The sequence below is a fragment of the Nelusetta ayraudi genome, unplaced genomic scaffold (assembly GCF_046127955.1).
Source record: "Nelusetta ayraudi isolate G7.1 ecotype Tasmania unplaced genomic scaffold, CSIRO-AGI_Nayr_v1 ptg000011l, whole genome shotgun sequence".
Taxonomy (NCBI): Eukaryota; Metazoa; Chordata; class Actinopteri; order Tetraodontiformes; family Monacanthidae; genus Nelusetta; species Nelusetta ayraudi.
Window position 1 is genome coordinate 7,619,710 of NW_027466061.1, and position 22,914 is coordinate 7,642,623.

The 22,914-nt window shown below is 43.2% G+C and overlaps 2 protein-coding genes across 2 annotated transcripts; one reads left to right on the top strand and one right to left on the bottom strand.

Annotated features, from left to right (window-relative positions):
* Positions 1-4,331: 4,331 nt before the first annotated feature.
* LOC142884626 (unconventional myosin-Ic-like) lies at positions 4,332-16,392 on the top strand. Its single transcript, XM_076020401.1, has 32 exons — positions 4,332-4,915; positions 7,672-7,830; positions 7,924-8,039; positions 8,351-8,549; positions 8,632-8,712; positions 8,922-9,101; positions 9,181-9,279; positions 9,725-9,838; positions 9,934-10,005; positions 10,103-10,222; positions 10,308-10,390; positions 10,770-10,875; positions 10,985-11,065; positions 11,157-11,248; positions 11,341-11,435; positions 11,694-11,740; positions 11,837-11,917; positions 12,046-12,151; positions 12,221-12,338; positions 12,444-12,557; positions 12,629-12,705; positions 12,855-12,923; positions 13,209-13,293; positions 13,416-13,575; positions 13,653-13,736; positions 13,822-13,915; positions 14,014-14,069; positions 14,139-14,274; positions 15,089-15,159; positions 15,240-15,337; positions 15,451-15,550; positions 15,672-16,392. Exons 1-32 carry the CDS (start codon positions 4,898-4,900, stop codon positions 15,696-15,698), a joined length of 3,138 nt encoding a protein of 1,045 aa, XP_075876516.1. The 5' UTR covers positions 4,332-4,897; the 3' UTR covers positions 15,699-16,392.
* LOC142884627 (uncharacterized) lies at positions 16,007-17,767 on the bottom strand. Its single transcript, XM_076020402.1, has 4 exons — positions 17,482-17,767; positions 17,287-17,388; positions 16,794-16,982; positions 16,007-16,696 (listed from the first exon to the last, which is right to left on the bottom strand). The coding sequence occupies exons 1-4, from the start codon at positions 17,632-17,634 to the stop codon at positions 16,496-16,498; spliced, it is 645 nt and encodes a 214-aa protein (XP_075876517.1). The 5' UTR covers positions 17,635-17,767; the 3' UTR covers positions 16,007-16,495.
* Positions 17,768-22,914: the final 5,147 nt, after the last annotated feature.

Here is a 22,914-nt window from a genome sequence, read left to right on the forward strand (position 1 = left end):
AGCTGTCTTGCCAGATTAGGACTTTTTTGTTTGGAGACACGTAGACAGCTGTGTAATGTGAGCAGCAGCCGTCTTGCACTGCCAGTGAAAGTTCACAGTAGACAGCTCGCCTCCATTCAGCCCTCACAAACATCAGCAGCCCGCCGTCTGCCATCAGCATCATATCAGATTACCGTGCGCGCTGCATCAACTTCAACCGTGTCGCCCCCTAGCGGATTAATAACGACATGAAACCTCATAAAAATAAGAAGCTCTTATTTTCGAAGGATTTTTTTTCTCCGAGGGTTGGCCGCTTGTACTATTTAAACCAGCTGGTTTTCGGATGTTTTTTAGCTTTAATGAGTAAAAGTCTGGGCTTGGGGGAAAAGTCAGTCAGCCCATCTGCTGACGTTGTGTGTCCATACTGAGCTTCATCCTCAGGTCATATGAGCCACCAGCGCTGTCCTGCTGGAGGAGGAGGACATGGGAGAAGGTGTGAGCCGCTCACTGTCACTGCTCTAGTTCCAAGCAGCACTTGGACCTGGACAATCAGTGCAGTCAGGACTGTGATCAGGGCAAGGTGAGTGTTTTAATGTCACCTTTACATTAGGCTGCGTGTGATTTACATTTGCATGCACAACAGTATTTATATGTTATATGTTAATGGGTGTTTGTCAAATTATAGTGCTGGATGATGCTGATGTAAACATGCCATGATATTCAAATAAAAAACAACAACAAAACAAATAGAAGCATCAGAATAATTGGAGACGGTTTCAAAAAAATTATAAATCACCTTTTATCTTTTCCTGTTTGTTAACTGCAGCCTGGATTCTCGTTATATAAAAGGCATGAGTATAGGCATGAGTTGAGTGTAGTTAATACTACAACCACAAGGCAGAGCCCTAAGCCTTCCTATAATTTAGTGTTATGCACCGTCAAACTTACATATAGTTTCATTCCCCTTCATAGTCCTGTGTCTCTCCTTTCTGCTGAAACAAATTCTCCAAGTAACCTAGGCTTCGCTAAACCTTCAGTATAAAGCATTTTGTTTTGTTTTGTTTTTTGTTTCATGAAACTCCAGCGTACACAGTAGTCTCTTTGTCTCGATTGTGCACTTCTCATTTTGTCGCTGCTGCTTGTGGTGCAGCATTGATCTGGAGGTGAGGAGGCACGGGTGGTGGAGGTGAAAGGGACAACAGATGGGTGCTGAAGGTGCTCAGCCATACAGACAATTAGCTTAATACGGCATCTCCGCCAGGGGTTCAGTGAACATATCTGAACTTAGGTTACACAAATATTTTATTCATTTGTTCACTTAATTTCTTCATTTACCATTTTTACTGTGTGTGTGTGTGTGTGTGTGTGTGTGTGTGTGTGTGTGTGTGTGTGTGTGTGTGTGTGTGAAAAGAGAAAGAGAAGGAAAGGAAGAAAAATAGAACAACCCATTTTAGAACCCTCCCAAGTAAGTCATCATTCCTCTGTGATTCACTGTGATAATGGATTGGAAAACGTTGGCTATTTAAACTCATGATGAGGAAAAACAGACTCAAACACATCTCAAAGTTTATGATGGTGAGGCTGTGTTGGGATCCCTGGGATCTGTTTAATCTTTTAAAAAAAAAAAAAAGGATGTTCAGAAATATTTTTCAGAACTTCTAATGCAATTATGGCTAACTGAAGTCAGGCTGAGGGTGAAAATCCAAGTCCAGCTCCAAAAACTCATCCTATCTTTTAAACTGCCTTTACGAGCAAACTGTGTAATCACCTTGTGCACCTACTGAAGACTAAAACATGTTCCTCACGTCAGAACTAACCATACAGTAGGTTGCGAGGAAAGACTCTAAACACCAGGAAGCAGCCAAAAAGGAAATCCCTCTTACAGGAACTGCTAGACAAAGATAGGAACCCTTTGGAGAAAAAAAAAATTCTCTGCTACAAAATAATGCAGGGGGACACATGGTGTAGGCTCAGAGGTTTGGGATGTTCTCCACAGTGACGTTGCTCCCTGGTTGGCCTGATTGGTGGATTTTTGATTCCACTAGCAGTGAGCATGTGCCAGACATCTCATGTGTGCAGAGGTGAGATACCATATGTAGACCTCGCTAATGTTTTTCACATGCGTGTGGTTGAACGTGGCATGTCATGGATGCCCTTCAAAGAAAAGGCAAAAAAAGTGTTACTTGTCAACCCCCCCCCCCCCCAACTCCCCACCCCCGACCCCATGACATGTGCTTTTAGTCACTCGTTGCAGTGATGAACCAATAAGAGTCCTTTTAGTTGTGGCAAAGCTGCGAGCAGCAGTTGCGGCACAGCCTTGAACACCAGAGAAGAGCCACCAAACCTGATGTTGATGAAACAAGTGTTGATGCTTCAATAATCCATGAGATTTTCACATTAAAAGCAGAACAAATGGTAGCACTGAAGATGTTTGTGCTTCACTTGTAAGAAGTTTTGTTAAGAGTTTAATTAACCAGTACAAGAGTGGTGACGTCTCTCGTCTCTCATCTTACGCCACTCTCCTGCTCTTCTATGGGCTCTTTGCCAGATGAAAATACAGGACGGGGGATTTTGGGAAATGTTTAATTGGCCAGGTTATGTCAGAGATGTGTTATTATAACCTTCGAACAGTCTGTTCCCTCTGATGACTCAGGAGTCTATTACACGGACAAACACATTTTTGCCATATGAAGTAATCGTGGCCACTACTGGTCATTTATGCCTTTGCCTGCCGTGCTGTTTTGCCCATGTGACAGTAGCAGCTGTGTTATTAAAGGAAGGAGCTGCTAAGAAAGTTTCCCTCTGAGAGGCAGAGCCCCTGTGACACGTCTGAGGCAGTCAAGAGTCTTGTTTACGTCAGTGAGTGATTTTCCTGCTGGTCATAGAGATGCCTGGTCAAACATTGCATGAGCTTCGCGTACATATGACACACAAATGTTCAGCTTCATAGGTGAGGAACTAATCAGATGCTCCATCAATATTTTAAGACGGTACTTGGCTTTTATTGCAGCCACAGCCCTGCCACAAACTGCGTGTCTGTCTTTGTGTGTCAGGCCAACAAGTTGCCAGGCCCCCCCAAGGTCCTCTGAGGCTTCCCTAATCTTATCGAAGGTTTTCTTTTGGTTCTATTCTCTGCTCTGACTAATCACTCATTTATTCTTGCACACTGGAAGGGGAAATCCCAAGGCAGTAGCTGACAATTGAAAATAATTAGAGACAGATTACAGATTACAATTTTAAAAGGAAGGCTTGTTTGAACTACTAAGTGGGAAAAAGTAATTCAAAAACATTGTATGAAATTATCCAAAAATCATGTATAATGCAAAAGCACATATGAAGTCAATAAAAACATTTATGTAAGTAATGCAGTTCATGCTGTAGAAATCATTCCATTTATTTGGTATGCATTGTTTCTCATGAGAAAGTTTGAAAGCCAAAATACCCAAAGGAGCTGGCTGCGTAGTTTGTTGTTCGGATACTTCCTGGATCACTGTTTGATTTTGATAGTGGAACCCGACAATACTGACCATTCTGCTGTCACCGGCCTCTTTGATCAACTGTCAGCTTATTGTACAAGGTTGCACAAGTCTTTGTGCTCATTATGATACAGATTTGTGTTTTTACCCTTCCTTGTAAATGAAGTGCATTCTTTTGGAATGCAGTGTGTTTGCTGAGCGAAGGAGGCCAAAGGAAAACTCAGAGTAAACTGTTTGCCATATAAAGTAAAGAAGCCGAGTGAAGGCGGAAAATGAGGTTTTGAGTGATAGGAGCTCTTTAAAATATGGCAACAGTTTGATGAATAAGGCTGATGTATGAAGTAACGCACATGTTACCCCCTCATTCCGATAAATACATGCAGAGATAAGCTGATCCTTACATAAAGGATGAAGCATTTGCCAGCTGGGCAACATTTCTCAGATTCCTCGGCTTTGGATGTTTGATGATGCTGGCAAAGCGGGCGCGGGCGTGGACAGAGCCAGAAAGGTGAAACAGGGTGAGAGGAGAGACTCTGAGGAAGGAGACCAGAGGAGGTGCTGTTCTCTTTCAGAGGGGAGCTGAGCTCTCCCAAAAGAAATGTGTCAAACAGGAGAGCATAAGAGAGGCGGGGGGTCCGAAAATGCCAGTTTAGTGGTTGCGTACTGAAGTTTCCTGTGTAGTGACAGCGCAGGGCGAGCCGTTAACAGTCAGGGAGAGCCGCAGAGAGACTGGGAGGGGGGGGGGCCTCGCTGGTAGAACACCTCCATAACTCCCATCCCATGTGAATCTGTCCCAGCTTGTGGGAGAGAAAAAGGGAGGGAGCAAACCTAACAGGGAGGGAATGAAAGAAAGAATGCACTGAGATCTCGTCATGTGATATTTTTTCCCTCTCTCCTCCTTTTTTTTTATACAGCGCACACAATGATTACATGTTCCCAGTGTGGGGGCTCTTAGCAACATTTTCCAAACCCTCTCTCTCCGCTCCGGCTTGCTCTGTCCGTTTTTTCCTTGAGTTATCCAGAAGCCTTATTTCCTTTGACTTTTTTCTTTTTTCTCTCCCACTCGTGTGACGTGTGAGAGGAGTTCCTGCCTTCTGGAGGGAGGGCTGGGGGGAGGAAAGGGACTCTCAGAGAGGCAGACGCTCAGTTGACCTGTGCTAGGGGGAAGATGAATTGAAGGTATAAACAAGCGAGGCTGCTGGTATTTTTGGGACCCGAGCGCGAATGCTTTGCTCTCGCCAGGGGAGCCAGGAAGGGCGACGAAAGACGAAGGAGAGGCAGACGAAGGCTGTGCAAAAGTGGAGGAAGGGGGTGTGGGGGAAGTGAGTGAGGTGAAGGTGGGGAGCGAGTGAGCTTATCCTGTCGCCCTGCAGGCGAAACGGATGACAAGATCCAGTTAAAGGCTCAGTTCAACACGGAAGGAGGGGCGGCGGCGGTCCAGGATGAGGTACCAAGGCAGGGTAAGAACCTGGCGGCCGGGATGCTCTTTGTTCAGCGCTAAATGCAAGCTCAGTGTGTGTGTGTGTGTGTGTGTGTCGCGCACATGAGTTTTTACCAATGACGTTTCTGACAGCTTTCACCCCTCGAGGTTACAACCAGAACTGAAAAGCTTCACAGTTTCTTCTGGGTTTTTTTCACCCGGGTGTGAGTTCGGCTTTTAGTCTGAGCTTTCGCTCGCCCAGTCCCGCAGGGGGGCGTGGGCGGAACTTTGCTGTTTTTCCACTTTATTCATTACTGCCACCTCCACGGCAGAGTGGCAGCTGTGGTACCGGAGCAGTTAGCCCTGGGACAGAGTGGTGGGGCACTCCTTATAAGGAAGACAATTCCAGCGGAGTGGGCCCAGCAGAGCTTAGTCATGCGGCCCGGAGCCAAGTCCCACCGCTGGGCTGCTGGCTGTCACCGCTGCTGCACTTGAAAACCTGCAACTTTTTTTTCCCTCCTTCCCTCACGTCAAATCCTCCATGAAGCATTAAATCAACCGCTGGAAGCCTCAGGGCAGCTCGCTGACAAAGGATCACATTGTGTCCTGGTGAAATCTCCGTCCCTGACCTGTAGCTCTTTATATATTCATCCACTGTCAACACACAACCAGCTTCTTCCTGCACCACGGCTTCCCTGTGTTTTGAAAGTCAACATTAGATGAACACCCCGCCCACCTAACCCCAACCCATTGCAGTTGTGGTGATAAAAGTGCTGGGACAGAATTAAATAGAGTTCCAACCCATGACTAGGTCGAAAACAATGCGTGCTGTGTTGCTGTGTTGTTGGCTTTGTAATTTGCTGCGCAGGGAGTCAGAAGCCCGGAGACCAGTGCAGATGTTTGGATTCTCGCTGGCTGAAGGAAGGAGGGTGCGGAGGGCCAAATGTCAGGTCGACGGCAGTCTGTTGCAGCTCAGAGCCACACACGGCTGGTTGTTGACATCGGCCATGTGTTCACTGAACACACAAGTGCAAAGATGCAAAAAAGTGGCCCCGCCTCCACTATCACGGCACCATCCTCAAAACTAAACTGGATAATTACGGGCTCGCAGGAAGTTCATAGTTTTGTTGAATTTTCAGATCTTGACTCTCCTGAAGTGGTTGCGCTCAGAGGGTGGAGCAACCCCTGGCTGAGGCCATTTCCACTAACTGAGGAGAGATATGTGTCACCTGGCCTTGCCCTTTATGACATCACAAAGGACTGATTTCTGTTGCGTGTGTGTGTAGCACACACTTTCATAATAGGAGGCAAAGCAGAAGAAGCACAAGACAGACTTTTCTTTCTGCCTGGCAGGGACACATGCTAGAAAACACAGTTAAAGTAACAAAAGTATTGAGAGTAACGATAATATGGGACCTTTTAGTGCTAAAACCAACTGCCTCGTTGTTGGACGGAGAGACATACAGCTGCTGAAGTCCAACCTTGAAACATTCAGAGTGTGCCTGTCCTGAACCTGACCCTCACATTCCTCACTTGCATCCTTTGGAAAATGTGACTGGGCTGCATGTACTGTATGTAGGAAGTCCACCTGCAGGGGAGCTTAGAACAATGCTCTAAGGTGAAGCAGAGAGGAGTTCCTGCAGTGGAAGCGCCAAGACAATTTCCGTTGCTCACACAGCTTGGCTCCATTCCACCGTTGTCCTTTTGTTTGTTTTTGTGTGTGTGTGTGTTTTCTTTTTTTCTAATGATTTTCCTGCTTTCATGGCTCGGAGATAACGGCCTTTTGCTGGCCGACCACCGACCAAATGAGACCCTTGGGAGTTTCTTGCCGTCAAGGAAAACAGAAGTCCTTTTGGAAGTCAGTCTTCTTTGTTCCACTTTGCTTCCACTTTTGTTTTTTGCAATATGAAAGAAACCGCAGCAGAGTCTTCCCTCTAACTCTATCAGATGGTGGGGCTGCTTTAACTGGGGTGGATTATCCACTCCAATCTGAATTGCATTCTCGGTTGTTTATCTGTAAGTATGAACTGCTGATGTTTTGTCTCTGTGTGTGCGCGCCCGCCCGTGTGTTTGTGTGTGTGTGTTTGTGTGTGACGTGCACACTCAACAATGCCTGTGTCTAATATCTCACTGTAGGCTTTATCTTCTGACTGATGAGTATTTTGTCCCCTCGTTGCGATGCTTGTCGTCACGACAGGGTTGACATGTATACACACACACACACACACACACACACACACACACACACACACACACACACACACACACACACACACAGACACACACAGTGGATGTGGCTAAATCCTGTCTGGTGCTGCCGAGCTGTGTTCACTGAACACACTCTCGCCGTAACACTCTTAACATTAAATAGCATTTAGACCTCATCCTGTCTGTTTATCGTTTGAATTCCTTGAATGCCTTCCTTGTTTTCAGTCTTGGCGAGTCCCTGTGGGAATGTTAGCGGCGCTGACTGAGCGCTGTTTTGGCTTCATGGCTGGTGATTGAGGCTGCATTTAAATTTTAAAGATGACTCCTGACTTTTATATGGTTTCTCCTCTCAAGTTGGGGTTTGCAGCACAACATTTTATGCAGCGTAAAATAGCATCCAGCCAAAGGTATTATGAGTTGAAAAAGAGGGCCTCAGTTGGAAGAAAGGCTGTGTGCTCCCTCTGCTGGCTTTTACTGGTAATTGCATTTAGTTGGAGATTTACGTGCAAGGCCAGCATCTTTTTTTCTTTGCAGTGATCATACTTTTTTTTCTTTTTTTTTTTCACTTTTTCTCCTTTTCTCCCGCAGGAAGTGGATATTGAGGGGAGAGTGCGGCTGGTGATGGAGAGCGCACTGACAGCCCGGGACAGGGTCGGCGTGCAGGACTTTGTCTTGCTGGAGAACCACAACAGCGAGGCAGCATTTATAGAGAACCTCCGCCGGCGCTTCAGGGAAAACCTCATCTATGTAACGAAGCCAGTTCTCTCCATATTATTTTTGCAAAACAAGCACAGTTGGTGTGAGGAAGTTTGAATGTGTTGTTTTCATGTTTTGGCTCAGACATACATTGGCTCTGTGCTGGTGTCAGTGAACCCTTACAAAGAGCTGGGGATTTACTCCAAACAGCAGATGGAGCGCTACCGAGGGGTCAGCTTCTATGAGATATCACCACACATGTGAGTTGCCTCACATACCCTCAGATATTTATTCCCACCAGTCTTTTGCTGTCAGTGGTCTACATCAAACATCAAATTATTTCTTATTATTATGTAATGTGATTCATCAGACTTTTTCACTAATATAATGTCTGTGTTTTCTCATATTCTTTATGTGATTTAAGTAACTTTCATGGACTGAACTATTTTATTTTCAGTTCAGCGCATGCAGTTATCCAAACTTTGTGTCCCTTTCAGCATTTGTATTTTGGCAGTTACTCTGTCAGCAGTGCACTGTCTGATGCTGAAGCTGCACCTGTGCTCCTCCTTAGCTACGCCCTGTCAGACAACACTTACCGAGCCATGCGGACAGAGAGGAAGGACCAGTGCATTCTGATATCTGGCGAGAGTGGAGCGGGTAAAACGGAGGCCTCAAAGAAGATCCTTCTCTATTACGCCGTTACATGCCCGACTAACGACCGCATGGCTTCACTCAGGGACTGCCTGCTGCAGTCCAACCCTGTCCTGGAGGTTGGTAGAATGTTTTTTAGTGTTTTTTTTACTTTTTAAATCAGGTTGTTTTCTTATTCTCATTGTCTTCTTTCTATTCAAGGCTTTTGGCAATGCCAAAACATTCCGGAATGACAACTCCAGCCGATTTGGAAAGTACATGGACATTCAGTTTGATTTCAGGGTAAATACTCCCTCCTTGCCTTCATGCACTGTGAAGAAATTATTTGTTTAAAACACCCTGATAACAGCATTTCATGTAGTTGCATTTCTAAAAAAGAACATCTAAATATAACATATAATCTAAATATAAAGTATAAATATAATATAAAATGAAAAAAAAATAAAACTAAGAAAAAATAAAAGTACCGCTTTTCCTGTAACCTCTCCCAGGGCGCTCCAGTGGGCGGTCACATCCTGAACTACCTGTTGGAGAAATCACGGGTGGTGCACCAAAACCAGGGGGAGAGGAACTTCCACATCTTCTATCAGCTTCTGGATGGAGCAGACAACGACCTGCTCCTCTCTCTGGACCTGGAGAGAAACCCTCAGAAATACCAGTATCTGGTCAAGGTGCTGTAGTGCTGATGAAGGAATTGTTGTCAGTGCTATGATACAATCTGCTTAAGAACAACGTTTGTTTATTTATCAGGGGAACTGTCCCAGACTCAGCTCTGTCAGTGACAAGAATAATTGGAAAGCAGTGATGACGGCTCTGTCTGTTATTGGCTTCACAGAGGAGGAAGTACAGGTCAGTTGCAATCTACTGTGTGACTGACTGAACGTTGCCACACACATTGTTGTTTTTGCATTTATTTCTACATCTACTGTGAACTTGGAAGCTATGTTATGAAAGAAATATTGTTAAATCTGCCCAGTCCCTCCTTTCCAAGATCATCTTCTGTGAAATGTTGTGAAATGATACATAACATTATGATAAACATGCTCGTAGTAACTGTGCATGAATAAACGCTGATTCCAGTGAAGCAAATTTTGTCGACTGGGCAATTTTAATTATTGTCCAAAACAGCCCCTTCTTGCTGCGCTCCAGCTTCCCTGTGATTCTTTGATGAAATTTTAGCTAATATATTAATAACAATAATATTATTATTATTCTCTGTATGTTCCCCTAAAAGCCAAAACAGCAGATGTTTTCTCCAGAAAGTGCTCACTGTTTCCCCTGTGTCCGACCTCAGAGTTTACTGAATATCATCGCCGGCGTCCTCCATCTGGGAAACGCTCAGTTTGGCGAAGGCGAGGAAGGAGAAACTTATATCACCACAGAGCCTCAGATAAACAATCTAGCAAAGGTCAGAACAGTCCCGCTAGTATTGCCTGATGTTCAAATATGCGCCCAATCTTGCGAGGAGGCTCGGCTGAGAACAGATGTGTTGTTGTTTTGCAGCTGCTGGCTGTTGATGGCTGTGCCCTCGGGGAGGCACTCACACACAAGAAGCTCACTGCCAAGGGGGAGGAGGTGACTCTTCCTCCTTGCTCATGCACTTTAAAAAAATAAAAATAAATGTTCCCCTTTGCAGATTGTGACTTTTGTTCTGTTCTCTCTGCGTTCACAGATGGTCAGTGCGCTCAGTTTCGAGCAGGCGGTGTCATCCCGTGACACCCTGGCCAAGGCCATGTACAGTCGGACGTTCACGTGGTTGGTGGAGAAGATCAACCAGTCCCTGGCCCCCAAGGTGAAGCCTCAGATCAAATGTGACAAAAAAAAAACTGAAATCACAAGGTGAATTTGGTAATACCCTGTTTGTCTCTGTAACGCAGGATGAACTCCACCGCAGCACAAAGAGCTCTATGGTTATCGGGCTTCTTGATATCTATGGCTTTGAAGTCCTGCATCACAACAGGTATCAGTGACAACTGCTTGCAGGTTGCAAGGCTGCTTGGTAAAACTAACACTGAAAAGTATTGAAATGTTAAACGGTTGCAAAGGTTTCTTCTATTCTGTTATGTTATGTTTTAAATATATTTAGTATGGTTTATGATTTATGAATTTTGACTATAAATCTTTTTGAATCACAATTGCTTTCGTCCCACTCCCATTGAGGTTAATATTTGTATTACTTTATTACATTTATAAAATGAAAAGATGCATGCAGCACTTTGTAATTATGTCATATAATCACATGACATGGAAATCGTTCAATATCCAGTGTGCGTATCTGCAGGTAAATTTATTGTAAAGTGTTTGTTGAACTTATTGCATTATTGATATTTTGTGCATAGTTTTGAGCAGTTCTGCATCAACTACTGCAACGAGAAGCTCCAGCAGCTGTTCATCGAGCTCACCCTGAAGTCTGAGCAGGAGGAGTACGAGACAGAGGGGATCGCTGTGAGTCCTTTGCTAGCGTCAACAAATAAATTATAAGTCATAGGCGGCATTCATTAATATTTATCATTTCGCTCCTAACAAATTTTCTCTGCCAAATGTGGTTTCTCAGTGGGAGACGGTGAAGTACTTTGACAACAAAATCATCTGTGACCTGATAGAGGAGAAGCATAAAGGCATCATCTCCATTCTGGTATGCAAGATGCGTTTTTATCAGCGCAGGGCAACAGTGCTGTCACAGACAAAGACAAAAAAATAAAAACAAATTGCACCAATAATTGCAGAATGAAGAGTGCCTGAGACCCGGCGAGACCTGCGACGTTTCCTTTTTGGAAAAATTGGAAGACACGTTGGGCAACCACCCGCATTTTGTCACGTAATATATTTCTCTTGTGTCTGCTTTTATTTTCACTTGTGGCTTCTTCCTCAGCAGGAAAAGCTTACAATGCGCTGTTCTATGTCTTTCAGCCATAAGCTCGCAAATGGAAAAACCCGCAGGGTGATGAGCAGGGAGGAGTTCAGGCTGCTGCATTATGCTGGAGAGGTCAATTATAATGTCAATGGTAAGATGTAATTTATCAGTAGATCACAGGTGCCAAACCTCTCTCCCCTCAGGACACAAAACAAAACCTAAATGTCAAAGCAACAAAAATAGAGCAAGGATAATGTATCTTGAAGTTGTACAATGGTGTGCATTCACAAAATTTGCTTAGGCTGTTGTGCATCATATTTGTCTTACGAAAAGTGATTCATAAAGCTTGGAAATAAACGTTGTTGAGATGACAAGCAGAGCTCCGTTTGTTTTTGTTTCTCTCCCACAGGTTTTCTTGACAAGAACAACGATCTGCTCAACAGAAACCTCATTGAGGTGAGCTACGCACAACCAGAGTCTGGCCACAGCTTGCTGAAATGTGAGTTTGAAATAAAACTTGTGGTTGTGTGCTGTGGTTTGGTCTCTGCTCAGGTCATGTGCCAGTCTGACAATCAGATCGTGAGGCAGTGCTTCTGTAGAGAGGAAGTGGTCGACCAGAAACGCCCAGAGATGGTGAGGCCTCACCCTCACCGCTACCCATTCCCTACTTTCCATTCTTCTCTCTAATGAAAAAAACAAACAAAAAAACAAAAAATAAAATTGCTTGTCTGGTTTCTAAACGTGTCATACCTGATCCCCAGGCGGCCACTCAATTTAAAAACAGTCTGATGAAACTCATGGAGATCCTCATGTCTAAAGAGCCGTCGTACGTTCGCTGCATCAAACCCAATGAGGCCAAGCAGCCAGGTACGTCTTCGAAAATGAAGAATTTCTAAGAGAAATGAAAAAACAAACAAACAGACTCTCCCCCTGCAGGCACATTTGATGAAGTTCTGGTCAGACACCAGGTGAAGTACCTGGGCCTCATGGAAAACCTGAGGGTCCGGAGAGCCGGCTTCGCCTACAGACGACGCTTTGAAGCCTTCCTGCAGAGGTGGCGCCCCCTGTCTCCGGCAGTTTTACTGTCTGAATAAAAGTGTTCAACTGTCTGTGTCGTGTCTCGTGTTAGTAAAGAAAAAAAATGCTCATCCAATCTCAGGTATAAGCCCCTCTGTCCGGACACTTGGCCAAACTGGCGCGGCAGCCTCGCGGACGGTGTCTCGACTCTGGTCAACCACCTGGGCTACAAGCCGGAGGAGTACAAACTGGGAAGGTGAGTGGCTGTTAGAGGGGAGAGAGGAGAGGGCTTGGCAACGTGCGTGTCATCAAGTCTTCTCCCTATAGGTCCAAGATCTTCATTTGCTTCCCTAAAACTCTCTTCAACACTGAGGATGCCCTAGAAGCCAAAAAGCCTGATATAGGTAAGTGATGAAAGAAGATGGCCTTTTTGAGTCCTTCTAAATTACACCATAGAAAAGCTTGGCTCTTATTTTTTAAAATTGTCAAACAAAGCAAGAACCTTGGTGCATTGCTTTCTAACATGTTACCTGCAACACTGGTTGTTTTCTAGCTTTGGCCCTGCAGACCTCCTGGAGGGGTTACAGGGAGAGATCCAAGTACCAACGCATCCGACATGCAGGTCATTACACATCCTACTGCAATAACTCTCAAACAATTCCAATTTTTGTCAGTAATTATTGCATTTTTTTCCAGAATATTGTGATTGTATTTCACTTAACCCGTAATAACATTTCCCAATAAACTTGATTTTGGTGCCAGTTAAGTTCCCGACTAAACTGAACTAAGCTGAATCCTCCAGTGATCCTCAATTTTTACTTGTGTGTTTTGAGTTACATGCTGATATTTTCTGTGTTTACATGGTAAAGCTTTCCAATCTTGCTGTCTGATGTGTTTGTATTAATAGTCATAGTGATCCAGTCTGCATGGCGAGGGATGAAGGGGCGAAGGAAGGCGAGGAGGCGTCGACAAGCGGCTGACTTGATTCGCAGGTGCTTCTCAGTCTTTTTGTCACCCTTCCCGTGTTTGTTTGTGCGTGCATGTGTGTATTTTTGCAATTACATTTTGCAAGCACGGTATCCTCCATGTCTTTCCATCCATCCTGCTTCTTTAGTTTGATTAAAGGCTTCATCTACCGACATGAGGAGTACTGCCCTGAGAATGCCTACTTCTTGGATCATGTGCGTTGCTCCTTCCTCAAAAGCCTTCGGAAAAACCTTCCCAAAAGTGTTTTGGACAAAAGCTGGCCGATACCTCCGCCTTTGTGCATCGAGGTAAAGACGGATGTTAAACAAACGTGGGTAGAAACTCATCTTTGCAAAGCCACACTCAATCCCACCGTGACCTGCAGGCATCGGAGCACCTGCGGAGGCTGCAAATGAGAAACATGGTGGCGACGTACTGCAAGAGAGTCCAGCCTGAGTGGAAGAAGCAGGTATGTGGTCCGAAGAAGAAGAAACGATGAAGCAGATCTTTTCATCGGCCGGTTTCCTGTGTAATCTGTTCTTCTGTTTCTCTAGATGCAGCTGAAGGTCACAGCCAGTGAGATCTTCAAGGATCAGAAAGACAGCTACCCACAGAGTGTTGGGAGGCTGTTCCTGGACTCCAGGCTGGGTATGTGCTGATACATGCATCTGTTACCTCTGTGCTGAATGATGAAATTGTGCCTGGAAACACAGAATCAACCAAGGTTTCTCTGTTGCTTCTGATAGAGCGTGAGCAGATCAATCTTAAGGTGGCCCAGACCCTCGGAAATGACAAAGTTCAGGTAGGATTTCTGGAAACTTTTGTGTGGACGTGTGGAAAAATTCTTCATGATGCGCTTGGTGGTTTTCAGTACGGCGTTCCTGTTATCAAGTACGACCGGAGGGGGTTCAAACCTCGGCCTCGCCAGCTGCTGCTCACCAACACCTTTGCCGTGCTGGTGGACAGGACCAAAATCAAGCAGAGGTTTGATTACGCCGCGCTAAGAGGTAAAAGTGGATTCATTTCTTCAGTCCTGCGCCGTCTCTGTGCAGGTTTCCAGGATGTGCAAAGTGCAAAGTGGGACACGTTAATGAGCTTCAAACGTCCTGAAAGGATGTGTTTTTTTCAGCCAATCTGCCACAAAAGACATCAATCTAGGCCCAAAGATAAACTGATGAGTGGCACCATGCAATGTTATTCCATCAGCTAGTGGGCACTGCAAACTAAATGGACGCTCTCTTCCATGAGGTGGTTAGTCTAGTGCCATCGATCACAGCAGTGTTAATTAAATTGTTGTCAATTGAAACTAGCAGCAGACAGGGATCAATGGCACCATCTGTATTCCCATTGATTTCCTATAAACTTCTCTTTTAGTATGCAGTTTTGTCCTCCACTGGCCATCAAATATGCAGCGAGAAGTCAAACTTGCGGCCTAGTGGCGTTTTCAATTGCCGTTAGTGTTTCCATTATAAACTCAATGAATGAAGCTTGTCACACCTTTATCCTGTGGTGTCAATTGTTGCTATTTTTGCACGAGAGAGGAAGTTCCTCCTTTGCAATCGTGCACTCTATGAAGGCTGATTATAGCTGAAACTGCAAAAAAAAATGATGATTTCATCAGTTAATACCTACGTGATGCACTGGATGTAACGTTTTTGTTTGTTTCTTACCCACTGTTATCTTCAATGCGCTGTTATTTCTTTGTCACAATTTTGCTTTCTTTTTATTGAGGGCAAATGATAAGCTAACTTAAAATAGCTTATGTCATCCTTTGTCAAAATGGTCATGTCGCAGTGATCAAATTCTTTATTTCTTAAACAGGCATTTCTTTGAGCTCGCTCAGTGACGGGATGGTTGTTCTGCACATGCCCAGTGAAGACAACAAGCAGAAGGTGCGTGTTGAGAGCGCAGCTGCTTGTCAGATTGTCCTTGCTTTTGTTTCTCGTCTAAACGTAGCCGTGCCTCCCTTCAGGGTGACGCTGTGCTGCAATGCAGCCACGCCATTGAACTGGTAACCAAACTATCCTTGATGGCCAAGAAAGTCAACTACGTCAACATCAGCCCGGGCAGGTGAACCAGCGCGCCCCCTCGCCTCACTGCAGAGAGCTCCGCTGTGATGCGCAATACCAACAGCTCTCAGATTCTTATCCCGTCTTTGTCCTGACTTCCTGTTCACCGTGTAGCATTAGGTTTGCTGTGGCGCGGGGCAAGGAGGGAATCATCGATTTCATCAGGGGCTCGGAGGTGAAGGTGGCCAAGGGCAAACGAGGACATCTGCTGGTGGTGAGTCATCACGTGTGCTTGATATATGTGTGTGTGTGTGTGTGTGTGTGTGTGTGTGTGTGTGTGTGTGTGTGTGTACACTGCAGCCAACTGACTGCGTTCATCTGTTTTTACTGTGCAGACTGCTCCTCAGATCAACAGCACATGAAGAGACAGCAACTGGGCACTCAGCGATCCCTATGAGCTGAGCTGGAGGACTGCGACTCGGAAGTTACTTTTCTTAATTTGCCGGCAGCAGGATGATACCACAAGCACACGCGCGCAAATGCACACACACACATACACACACACACACACACACACACACACCAACACGGCATACTCACAATAAAAGCACAATCCCATATTGACTCATGTTATCACTGTCATAACAAAAGTTTCTTTGGAACTGCAAGAATTTAACGCTAATTACCGTCTTTTTTATTTTCTAAGAAAAGCAACATGAAGTCATCAAGGTTTGAAATGCTTCATCTCTTTATTCATACAAATCACACACAAACATACTTAAATAGATAATATCATAAAATATCTTGTAAAAGCAGTTTGAGATTTTAAGACAAAATAACACAAACCACTTTAAAATAAATAAAAAAAAATAAATATATATATATATATATATATATATATAATAATGATAATATGTTGGGAAAGTCCGGTAGATTTTGGGTTTGAGGGAGGAAAACAGGATGTTGGGAAGTGCTCTGTCTGCTTCTGACTTTAGCCCCTGGCTGGTTTACAGTCAGAGCGAAGACAGAAACTCTGGGAAATACCCAGAAAAAGCACATTAACATGCAGTCAAACATTGTCTGAAATGAGGTCTAATAAATAAAAGCTGAAGATGAGGCGCTGTTGTATTTCCACATTCTTATTTATCTATTCTGTCTTTACTGTCTTATTGGCTGTTTTGTCTTCTTACAGACGTCTTTTTAAGACTTCCCTTCTTTCTCAGTGCTGATTTGCATCGGTCTGCAATGCCAGCACCAGGAAGTCTCTCGCTAGCTTGACGAGGTAGAGGTCTAGATCCCTCAGAATAATGTAACCCTCCACACGGCTGTCCCAGTCCTTTTCAGAGCTGGCCTGGGGACGCTGCGGCACCGCTGCTGTCGGGGGAGGCGGCTCTGTCCAGGAGCTCCGAACGCGGCTCAGCTGCGGGAAAAAACAGAAACTGCTCCGTCAGCCCTCCTGGGTATCACTTCCTTGAAGCGAAACGTGTCAGAATTGTGGCAGTGAAAGTGGAGGCTACCTGGCTGCTGACTTGGCTCATCAGGTCCCGCAGCTCCAGCTGAATGAGTGCGATGCTCTCTGGTAGGCTCACGTGTCTCACCGGCCCTGTGCTATGCTCGCCCTCCAACTCCAGCTGTTGCCTCTTCCGTTCCAACATGTTCCAGAAAATTTGCATGTCGGTCATAGCGGCGTTCAGTCGCTCCTGTTCCTGAATTCAAAGTGACCAAAGCAAGCAATCAAACTCTCTTCAGAAGAACTCTTAAAGGATATACGAAAGAAGGTATGCAGGTATTTTCTAACAAGAACGTGTTGTCTCTTGAATTTCAAAGAGAGGGAAGAAATGTTGTTCCATTACTCTGGAAAAAAAATCTAAATCAACAGTGCATCTTTTTTAGTAGAAGGCTAAAGTGGTGGGGTTTATGGAAGGCCGTACAAAAAAGATAATATAATATATAATCATAATATAACATACTGATAATATACTGTTTTCTAGCTATTAATCAGGCACTGACCGTCAGGTTGAGCCAGCTCTCCACGTCCGTGGAGAGCAGAGGCAGCTCCTTCAGCTCCTTACTTCGGTCCTCAAAATGTACGTCCCCGAACTGCTGCTCTTTCTGTCGAGATAAAACACAGACTATATAAAGGCCCTCGCCGTTGACCTGAAGCTGAGCGAGGTGAGCCGGAGGTCTCGCACACAGGGCACTCACATATTTCCTGTTCAGCTGCTGCACTTGGGTTCTGGTCGACCTGGTGAGACTGAAACTGACGGTGTACTTGTTCCTCTGCGAGATGGGAGCGGGCGACACCGCGCACAACAGCAAACAGCAGTGTAGGATGAGAGCCTGCCACCAAACAGCCATCTGAAAGGGAGACAGCGCCACAGCCTGAGTAGGTCCTGTGCCCTCTGCTCTTCACGACCTCAAGTGTGATGCCCAGTGCAAAGTGTAGCGTTTTGTCATGTAAAATCTTTCTTGGAAACTTGAGGGACAATTACTTTTTTTCGTTGTGAAACTAAAGCTAGAAATAGTGACAAGATGTTTTTTTTTTTTTTTTTAAATTAACCAACCCACATCCTCAAAGTGACACATAGGGTTTTTCTTTGGGGGGGTTGTTTTGATACACATGTGTCAAAGGCGACTGCGCCACGTGGTTTCAGTTATGGGCATTTTCAGGAGAGTTTGTGACTCATCTGCCGTCAATATATTACATCATCAATGACTGTGGTATGTCATGACCATGCCACATTTTTACAGGCTTTGTCAATCTTCTGTTTCAACCGACAGAAACCAGAAGCTCAAACCGCCTCTACGTTGCGGCCTTTTTTTCTTCTCTTTTTCCCCCAGTTGCCACACTGTCTCATCATTCATGTCAAATATCCCTTGAAGGAAACGGTAATGCGAGCCTGGTAGAATCACATTTAACGCAATACCAAACTTGACGCAGCAAACTGCAGAACTGTATCTTGGGCTGATCATCATCCACACATGCCTGTGTGGAAACTTTTCTTTATGGGTGAAATGAAACATATCAACAAAATACTTCACTTTCATGATTCACTCACACAGAAAATAAATAATACTGTTAAATCAGCGCTGATTAAAATAAGATGAAATATGACACACGGTTTTCTATAAGTGAACCGCTTCGCAGTGTTTTCCAATATAAAGTTGACCAAACTTTTAATCTTTGTGTGAAAAGAGGGCTTACCTTGGAGGAGTTTTCCTTTCTATTGATACACAAAGATGCGTTCATGCCTCAGTGAGGCTTCTGAGCCCTATATATATAATCCTACATCAGTTTCTTCTTTCAGTTTCCTACCCCTTTTTTCTCTTAGTCCCATCCCATCCCAATACCTTGAGGTCACTGATTCATAGTGATGAGTATAGTTCCACATGAAACCTGGTGTGGTAGTGGAATATCTCCCCCTCTCTCTTTCTCTCTCTCTTTCACTCTCTCTCTCTCTCTCTCTCTCTCTCTCGCTCTCTATCCATATAAATATATAGATGTATAGATATTAGATATACATGATATATGAGATGTGATAGATTCATCATCATCATCATCATCATCATCATTGTTATTATTATTAATATTATTATTATTAGTAGTAGTAGTAGTAGTATATGGTCATCCTGGAAAAATTACTTTTGTAAAATAGGAACGATACAATGATAAGGTCCATTACCATCATGTGAAATCCCACTAGAAAGTAATTTATTACATGGCCTGTTTAAAAACATTTTTTTCCCCTTTTTGTTAAGGCAAGGGGTCTGGTTTTTAATTTGCATTTCAAGGGAAAATTTTGGGTGTCTCATGAAGAATGATGAGTAATTACAATTCCTTCTCCGACAATGTGTCATTGCAAAACGGGACAACTTAGAAAAGTGATAGTAAACATAAACCATAACAAAGTTCCCATCGTCGACTTTTCATCTTCTCCCCTTTTTTCCATCATCAGTTTTTTTTTTAAAGGTTGTCTCATCTTTTAGCATGATCTTTAGTCCAGATTCTGTTGATATAAAGTACATTTAAAAACTACACAGTTGACTAAAGTGCTGTAATAACATACAGCAACACAACATAAAAACTCCCACAGGCATGTCTGGGGAGGCTGAGCAGAGAAGGTTTGTTTTAGACGTGAATTAAAAACAGGGCAAGGAGGTGCTTACGTTTGGCTTAATTTTGTGATTTAATACTTTACAAAGTTGATTGATTGAGTGATTCAATCGTTCATCGCAGGGAGAGGGACAAAGAACAGTTCACACTCATATTCACTCCTCTTGACAATTTCCAAATGGACTATGGAAGGCAGTTGGAAAACCCACATACCCACTCAGACACAAGAAGAACACACAAGTATGCTACCACACAGAGTAAGGCCCCAGTTCTGAATCAGAACCACAACCTTCTTGCTGTAAGGTAACAAATCATTGCTAACCACCGCAAAAGTGTTCCTAATAAAACCATCATTTTATTAATAATTTATCAACTATTGTTTAGTTGCCTTCCAACTTTCTCTCGCAAATTTTATTTTGATCATTGTTAATGAAACGCTAGCAACACAGACAGGCTGAGATGGGGGCGGCAAATTGCCGGGGAAAGACTGTGTGGGAAATTCCACCAGTGAGGACTTTTATCTGAAGCAGGTGAAAAAAATCATGACTGAGTTTGAAAGCAGCCGAGCTTTCTGAATTTCACAAGCAAAGGTGGGAGGATGTTCTCAGAGTGAAACATTTAGACAAAATCACCACACACGACAGAAACCACCCCTAACATCCTGTGCACCATCCATAATTATTCCCCAACACAATTTAATAATTATAAACTTTGTATGTTTTCTGAATTTTAAAGTACCATTTTCTGTTTTCACTTCATTAAAAACTCTCCCCTAAGCTTTTTAATAAGTGACTCATTACTTACAAGAAATTAGTGCTCAGTGACCTAGTTGGAACCTTTAGTTGTCTTCACCCAAAACATAATTGTGACATAAAATATGGTGCTGAGCTTTTACTGAGAGACATTTTTACATGCGTTTCCAAAAAATCAATTTTCAGAGTTTTTTCATTGTGCAACATTAAGTAAGCTTTAGTCTTACCGCACCAGGACAGTGATTAGCTCCTCACTGCCCTGGTGCACATAAATAAAATCAGCAAGAAGCCTCAGACTATTAATTTTCAAAAGACCAAAACCTGAATTACATTCCCTTGAGAAACACTTGGGTTTGGACCCACCTTTTTTGGCAGCGGCACATTCTAGGGTTTTTTCTTTTGTCTGGAAGCAGGAATTCCTTGGTTTTTAAAGTGTGCTGATTCACTGGTGAGACCATAGGTCGACGGTGTTGCAAGTGTTCTGCGGAGTTCAAAGCTCACAGGTCCGCAGTATAATATATTCTGCATAGGCTCATGTTTGCACTTACTTTTATGACTAGCCAAGGGTCTGCTAGTTAGTGTTTACATCTTGATAAACAATGTCATTGAACCTGTGTGCCTCAAATTATTAATATTTCTGTAACTGAATTTTCATTTTTATTTATTTTCATCTTTTTACCTGGATGATGTCATTGGAACTAATGTGAATGTAGTGTAATATTATATCCTGAAAAGGAGCAAAAGGCCAGACCAATTCATACATAATTCAAATTGTGCAAAAATATGCGAAACATTAGGAACACAGAAAAAAAAATCTAATGATGGGATTTAAAAAAGTAAAAAAAAAAAAAAACATCAACACTAAAGATAAAAGGTAAGGCAAGTTTTTAAAAAAAAAATGGAAATAGTGCCTAAGAGGAAGGGCTTCCGTCGGTTGCGCAGAAATGAGGGAAGCCCTTCTAGTTTTCAGTAAATATAATTTCCCCTTCTGACGTGAACCCCTTTACTTTCAGTACTTTGCTCTCAATTTTGTTCTGCATTTCCTCCCTGCTGTGTTTTCCTTGAATAACGTCGTTTAAACTAACTTTACACACACCAACTTAGATTACAGTAAATGGTCATGGTCCCTGTGACACTGAAAGAGAAATGTGCTTAGGCTATACTACTGTATCCTAACACAGTGGTGCTGTGTTGAGTCATTAGTGAGGATTTGTCTCTCTATGTCAGCCTGTGATAAACTGGCAACTTGTTCAAGACAAAACCCAACTTGAAGAGTGAATGGATGGATAATACATGGAGCAAATTGTATCATTAAATTATCATTTAACACAATTCATTTACTGTTAATGAACACAAAACGAATACTAAAAACACTGAATGAACTTCTGACACTAGTGTTTCTGAGCAAACTAGTTGTTCACATGCCAATCCATATGCCATTCTTATGAGCTTTTCAATGACCATATTTAATTTGTTTCTATGCAATTAATTCTTCTGTAAAAAAAACAAGAAAACAACATCTTTTGTTTTTTTTAGAAAAACGGAAATGTAGTTGCAGTGTAAAAGGAACAAAATGGCAAATAAAGCAAAATTATTAAATGTATACAGCTTTAAATCTAGTTATTATTCTAGATTAGTTGCCCTTTGTCACGTCAACGAGCAGTAAAACTAGAACTAAGTTGGTCCCAAGAAAGAAAAAGGCAAGTCTGACTTATTCAGAAATTGTTGTTGCATGTTATTTCAGCATCTCTTGTGTAAGAGAGATAGAATAGATAGATAGATAGAAAAGTCCACTTACAGTGAAACCATTTCTTCTCAGGTACTGACACATTTCCAGTTTCTGGCTGGTAGCAGCACGGCAGCAGATATTCCAAGGGACACGTCAAAAATTTTTTTGGCGGGGAAATAAGCCTTGTTGGCAGTGTCACTGGAAATTTGTGCTCAAAAGAATCTGCACCTGTACCTCTGTAAAAGTATCCAGAAAGTTTTTATTCTCATGTAATTATCTCCTCTCTCCTCTGTGTTCATGTGGGCACAACTTATTTCTACGCTCTATCAAAATGTTTGAGACTGTACAGATAATGTCAATAGAAAAGAATAACAACATATTCAAATATTTCATAAATACTGCTCTGATGGTGTGAATCTCAAAATTGGCCTGGGCTTACATCAATCAAAATATATGTTTGATATATAATTATTTTCAGTTAATCAGACCACAGACCTTACTCTTTGTTTCTCTGTGTCGCTTTTTTTGGTTTTTGTTTCCATCAGATTTTTATACATAGAAGAACCGTCTTATCCCGCCAGGCAAATAGAAAAAGCCTTTAACTCAGACTTCAGTCTTGGCAATACCCTTGAAATGCAGCACACCCAAGGTCAACACCTGACGGAGTGCAACTCTGTGTTAGCTCACCAGAACGGAGACAACAGGGACAACTCGGCGGGAAGAAGAACAAAAGACAGCAGGACAAAGTGTGGTCATTTAGTGTTCAACAAACAAACAGGCTTGCTGTTTAGTTTGGAACACATCGACAGAGGAGAGGCTGAACTCCGGCAGCTTACGCTCCATTTAATACTTTGTAATACTTAGGTTGAAGCCTGTTGAGGGTCACTGTATCACACATATCAAAAAATATATTTGAACTTTATAATACTATAAATATGCACAGTATGTTTACACACATACACAGGGTTTAGTGTGTGTGTGTGTGTGTGTGTGTGTGTGTGTGTTTAATAAACAACAGATTCAATCAATACAGTCTGTATTTG

Coding starts and splice junctions, on each gene's coding strand:
- LOC142884626 (XM_076020401.1), top strand. Junction 8,550..8,631: donor AGTCCAACCCTGTCCTGGAG/GTTGGTAGAATG, acceptor TTTCTATTCAAG/GCTTTTGGCAATGCCAAAAC. Junction 11,436..11,693: donor GGTCAATTATAATGTCAATG/GTAAGATGTAAT, acceptor TCTCTCCCACAG/GTTTTCTTGACAAGAACAAC.
- LOC142884627 (XM_076020402.1), bottom strand. CDS start 17,634: ATGGCTGTTTGGTGGCAGGCTCTCATCCTACACTGCTGTTTGCTGTTG. Junction 17,389..17,481: donor AGCAGCTGAACAGGAAATAT/GTGAGTGCCCTG, acceptor TTATCTCGACAG/AAAGAGCAGCAGTTCGGGGA. Junction 16,983..17,286: donor AGAGCTGGCTCAACCTGACG/GTCAGTGCCTGA, acceptor CTTTGAATTCAG/GAACAGGAGCGACTGAACGC.